Raw genomic sequence first — 5891 nt, 5'->3', positions numbered from 1 at the left:
CCCCATACCTCCTCCTCCTCCTCTTCCTTCTTCTCTTCCTCCTCCTGCATCTGGCTTTGTGTCAGGGTAATCCTGGCCTTCTAAAATGAGTTTGAAGGTGTTCCTTTCTGTTAAGTTTTTTAGATAAGTTAGAGAAGAATTTATATGAGTTCTTCTTAAAATGTTTTATAGAACAAATCAGGAGTGAAGCCATCAGGTCCTGGGCCTTTCTTTGGTGGGAGGCTTTTTATCACTGATTCTATCCCCTAACTGCTTTATTGCTCTGTTTACCTTGCCTGTTTCTTCATAATTTAATGTTAATAAGATGAATGGGTCAAGGAATTTATTCATTTTTTTCTAGGTTATCAATTTAGGGATATATAATTGTTCATAATAAAACTGTGGACCAAGCCACATCACCAGTCAAGAATTAGAGCCTACTAGAAACTGTTGAAAATATAGTATCTGATATGAAGGATGCAAGTGACTCAGCTTTCTGTTCCCTAAGCCAAATAGTGTTTATCTTTAATGTGAAATTTAACTGTAAATACTGCTTGAATGTTAAGAGATTATAGAAACATATAATTAATAAAATGGACTTGAGTCTAAGATATTTTTTCCTCAAAAAACTAAAAACAAAAGAATTAGAGCGTTCCCCTTCCCTGAATCCTCTGAATATCTATTTCTAATCCCAGTCCTCCTAATCTCTTAAAACATCATCACTAATCTGACCTTTTTGTTTTTCTATCCCTTTCTCTTCTTGAATGTATTAAGCTACTAATGTATATCCCTTAAATATATAATTATCATTTGATTTTGAAATTTATATAAATGAAAACATACTGTGTGCTTTCTATTCTATTATGTATCTTTACCTCAATATTGTTTGTACATTTTATTTAGCTTCCTTGCATTCGCTATCATTTATTTATTTTCATCATTGTATAGTATTCCACTGAACAAATACAAGAAATAGCTTTATCCAATAGGTGGTTGAGTGACATTTATGTTCTTTCAGATTCCTAGCAATTGTGCAAAATGCTATTGTGAAAGCTCCTGAATACACATGTAAGAAAGAAATCACAAAGTTATGAATGTGCAATGGCCAGATTACAATAATGAGAAACATTGGCACTTCAGAGATTTGTCTTGACTACAGAGTTTACTGGCTCAAGGCCAATTCCTTCTTGGAGCTACCTTCATCCACTGACTGCTCACAGAACTAAAACAGCCTGCCGTCTCAGCCCAAATTTGGACAGTTCTAGCTTCAAAAATCCATTTAGCAGTCATCAGTAATGCATCTCAATACAATTTTTTTTTCTGCCCAGTCCTACTCTTTCCTTCCCTTGCCTATACAAATTTTACCCAGAAGGTACTCCTTAATAAGTATTCTGCATCCTAATCCTCATCTCAAAATCTGCCTCCTGGGGATTCTATATCAGACATTCGGATTCAGGAGTGGTCCCAACAGCTTGAGTGCTCTATCTCAGCTTCAGGAGGAAATGTATTCTTGAGTACTCTATTCCCTGTGTTTTGTGATTGTTTCTTATTTTGGTTATTCCTATATTCCTTAGAGTTCTTCACTTACTTATATCCAATCTGTCAGTATTCCAGTTTTTCATGATTGTTTTATAATTCTTTATGTTAAAATTTCCCTGTTAAAATAAAATTACTGTGTGATCTCCCCTCCACCTCCTCATGTGACAGATGGTTATAGGAACAAATAATAACCAAAGAGAAAATGAAATTGTGTCTCCATTACTAATGAAAATACATTTTGTTTAATAAAATTGGAAGTTACAAAGGTTTACTGAAAGCTAATAGGAAAACCAATGTGCTACCTAAGTAACACACAAGTAAGCTCTCTCTTTTGGAATGGGAATATGGACTGGTTCTGTTTGCTGTGGGANGAATCCATTCCAAGAGCATTTTATGAAGAAATTTGGAAATGCTGTTGACAAAACAGTCCTCAGCATCCAGCCTGCAATTGGGGATTACCTCAGCTCCAGAAAGCTGTCTCACTTATGGCCACACCCATCTCATGGGTGCCTTCACCCAGTGCCAACCAATGCCACTATAAAGGCCTAACCCCAGGCAGTATAACTGAAGACAACTCCAAATTACCCATATTCCCATACCAAACTCCCTAGGGGCTCAGCTGAGACTGATACTGAGCAGGCTGTGGCTCATTCCCTCCCAGTCCTGCTTCCTGATCCTCACTTCTACAGTACATCAGTAAACATCCTTCAATCTAAATTTCAGGTTATAGTCTTCTTCTCAGGGAATGCATCTTGCACTACATTTATTCTGCAAATTCTCAATTATTTCTTTGAATACTTCTACTGTTTTGCCTTCTTTCTAGATTTTTCTATTATTATATACTATCATTGTTTCGTCTATACAACATATCTTTTAGTGTTGGTCTTCACACTTTCCCCTTCTTCATTTGTTTCCAAACATTTTCTGAGAGTGGACATGTATTCCAGATCAGTAAATTTTTATCTTCATTGCCTTCATCTATTGTTATTTGTTATAAATGTTTGCTTTATTTCACATTATCAATGTTCTCACCCACTGGGTATATATATCAAGCTTATTTTAAGTTAGTTTCATTTTTTAGTTCATTGATTCTGCCTCATCTTTTTAATCAAGTCAACTTATTTTTCTTTTTATTAATGGCTTCATTTCTCAAATATATCATTGCCTTCAGTAAAATTCATATTACTCTGAAAAGATTAGTTATTTTGACTACTCAGATATTTAAAAGAGGAACCAAAGGTTACCCCTTTTTTTTCTGCCTCTTGCTGATTTTAGGGAGTGGTGGAGATTACACAATGCAGAGAAGAGAACTGCTGCTCCTAAAACTTGAACCTAATCACATTCCATTTAATTACTCTTACCAGGTGATGCTGACCCTGGAAACCCTGGATTCAAGAAATATTGGCTATAAGGAAAATGCAGTTTATCAGGCTCCCTCACCCATATGTCCAAGGAGCAATGTGTTATGGAAGTCAGAAGCAACAGTCCCTGTGTAGTCTTATGTAATGCATGAACTCATATTTGGCATGCTGCAGACTTTGTTGTAATCTTGTACATAAGGTAAACAGGACTTTCTGCTCTCCTATCCATCAATAAATATATGTCAGATATCTCTTCAGCCCCATGTATCTTCTTGAATTTGTCTAAATCATCAATTAACCTGCCTGGGATAAAGTAGTTATACCATACTGGCTCAGTACCTCCAATGGTCCATTGCTCTTTTTCTTTCAGAGTTTCCTTCCTTACTTTCTATTACCTAAATCATAGCATTTGTGAAAGTAAAAACAAAATTCCAAGGCAGGTATCTGCACCAGGCAACTGCTGATACCAACTACCAACAACACACAGATGTAGGTGTTCCCCTGAGCTCATTCCACTAATCTTACCAGAGCTTGACCTCGCTTTTTCTGTCTTGCAGTTGGAAAACAGTCAATAATCAGGCAATTTTTTAAATATTTTTAAAGCATAATTAAAAGTTTAGCCCCAATCAAGAGAGAGCTCAGATATAATACTTGGACTATTTTCCATAACAATGTCACTCACTGCTGTTCCCCATCACCTATTCTCACAGAACTAGGAAAAAAAAAAAACAGTCCCTATTAAAAACCAACCACTTTCTATCTTCCCAGGGATCTGTTCTTTGATTTAAGTTTCTTAGATCCACTGAGTTATTCTTTGTTTGCCATTTCTATAAGCAAGTTAAACACATGAGGACAGAAAATTCTTCTCAACTCTTTGCCATGAAAAAGGCCAAAACTCATTGCTACTTTTTCTGTACTCAAGATTTCCTAATTTGTGAGTTCATTTACAGGAAAAAAAATCATACATTTAGAAAAGATAAAATGAACAATGTAAATTTTTAATTTAAGTGCATTTTACTATTAATATTTAAATGACAAATAAAAATTAGTCCAAATAGATGAATATATTCAGTATTAAATAAGACATGAAAATTAATTAGAAGGAATAAAATTTAAATTAAACATTGGTTATCTCTATGTTTCAATTTGTTTAACCTTCCTTCTCCCAAAATAATAAACTATAAAAAATAACAATAATAATAATGAACCACTCTAGATTTTTCTTCAAATTTTCGAATTCTTTTTTTAACTGTCTCAAAGGTTTTTATTATTTTTATTTTTATTTTTTACAATCCTTCCCCCACAGTAAGGTAATGTTATTAAATAATCTAATCCATTCCCAAAATGGCTCTCTGCATCTGCTCTGGTGTCTTCTGCCATATCATTGCATATTTATGCATGACTGAGATAAGAATTTTCTTAACATTGTTATTTTGATAACCTGAAGCTGTTCAGTTACCTTTGAGCTCTCATCCTCTCCTATTTATACAATGAAGCTCAAGGCAAATAGTATGAAGCTCAGTAGATACTCCCACCATAATGGTGGGATGCTCCTCCCACCATAACCCTCACTTCCTCCAGGACCATAATTTCCTCTACCACATGGTCGCCCCATGTTCCTGCTACCCAAGTTTCCACTCTTCATTAGACTATATTTAGAAGGTTGCTGGTTATAATTTCCAAAATCATTATAATTTCCACTTCCATAATTTCCTCCTCCATAGTTGTCATAACCACCTCCATAGCCCCCACCCCGGTTTCCATAGCCAGATCCTCTACCACCATAGCCTCCTCTTCCTCCTCCATAACCAGGACTACCTCCAAAATTGCCACGTCCAGGTCCTCCTCCAGATCCATTAGAGCCATCCCCAAATCCACCTCCGCTTCCATATCCATCAGATCTTCCTCTGAAGTTGCCTCCTCTTCCATTCCTGGAACTTTGGACTTTTTGCATTTCTTGTCTAGACAAAGCCTTTCTTACTTCTGCATTATGATCATTGATGGTGTGGTATTTTTGCAATACAATTTTGTCCACAAGATCATGGTCATCAAAAGTAACAAAACCAAAGCCTCTTTTCTTTCCAGACTGCCTATCCATAATTATCTCAATGGTGTCAATTTTTCCATATTCTTCAAAATAATCTCTAAGGTGGTGTTCCTCGGTATCTTCTCTAATTCCGCCAACAAACAGCTTCTTCACAGTCACAGGAGCCCCTGGTTTTCCAGATTCCTCTCTTGCTACAGCTGGTTTTGGCTCAACCACTCTGCCATCAATTGAATGAGGTCTTGCAGCCATGGTAGCATCAACCTCAGCCTTGGATGAGAAAGTTAGAAAACCAAATCCTCTTGATGTTTTGCTTGCAGGATCCCTCATAACCACACAATCTGTAAGTTTTCCCCATTGCTCATAGAAGTTTCTTAAACTTTCTTCTGTGGTTTTAAAACTTAAGCCACCAATGAAGAGTTTACAGAACTGTACCTTTTCTCTCTCCATCGTGGACTCAGTCGCTTCAGCCGGATTTCCCGCAGGCAAGTGAGATAAGAGAGATCTCCGCAGACAAACACAAACCGGACTCTTCCTGGCGCTGGAGTGAGAACTGCCGCTGACGAGCACCTCCACACAGGACCAGCACTGCTGCTACTGCCGCTGCTTTTCTAGAACCTTCCTCCGACTAACTCCAATTTATTTTTAAAATGGACTTGCTTCTCCCTAATCTCTCCCCTCCCTAATCTCAGGGAAATGGGATTACCTTTTTTCCCCAAATTAGGCAGATTTATCTGTCCTTGAGTTCACACCCACCATAGGAATGAAGTAATCCAGACTGTGGGGAGGGTATCAGAAGATCTCAGAAATGACTCTCTCCCAAATTAACAAGTGAATTATAACTCCAGACAGAAAATGTCTGTGGAATGTAGCCTTTGAATCACCTCTTTAAAAGTTCCTTGTTCCTGCTGATGGGCAGAATCACAGCCTTTAGGACAGGTGTCCTCTGTGTTTCTCATTTTCTAGCA

At 37.0% G+C, this 5891-nt stretch overlaps 1 protein-coding gene across 1 annotated transcript; it reads right to left on the bottom strand.

The window, feature by feature from the left end:
- Positions 1-4414: 4414 nt before the first annotated feature.
- Positions 4415-5509, bottom strand: LOC107134334 (heterogeneous nuclear ribonucleoproteins A2/B1-like; the record flags this gene model as incomplete). The annotated part of the gene is made up of 1 exon (XM_048797582.1): positions 4415-5509. A coding segment is annotated over exon 1 (959 nt), but the record flags the coding sequence as incomplete, so codon positions are not given.
- Between the last annotated feature and the right edge of the window lie 382 nt (positions 5510-5891).

This window comes from Marmota marmota, unplaced genomic scaffold, assembly GCF_001458135.2.
Source record: "Marmota marmota marmota unplaced genomic scaffold, marMar, whole genome shotgun sequence".
NCBI lineage: Eukaryota > Metazoa > Chordata > Mammalia > Rodentia > Sciuridae > Marmota > Marmota marmota.
The sequence above is the reverse complement of the archived record's forward strand: the minus strand, read 5'-3'. Positions and strand labels throughout refer to the sequence as shown.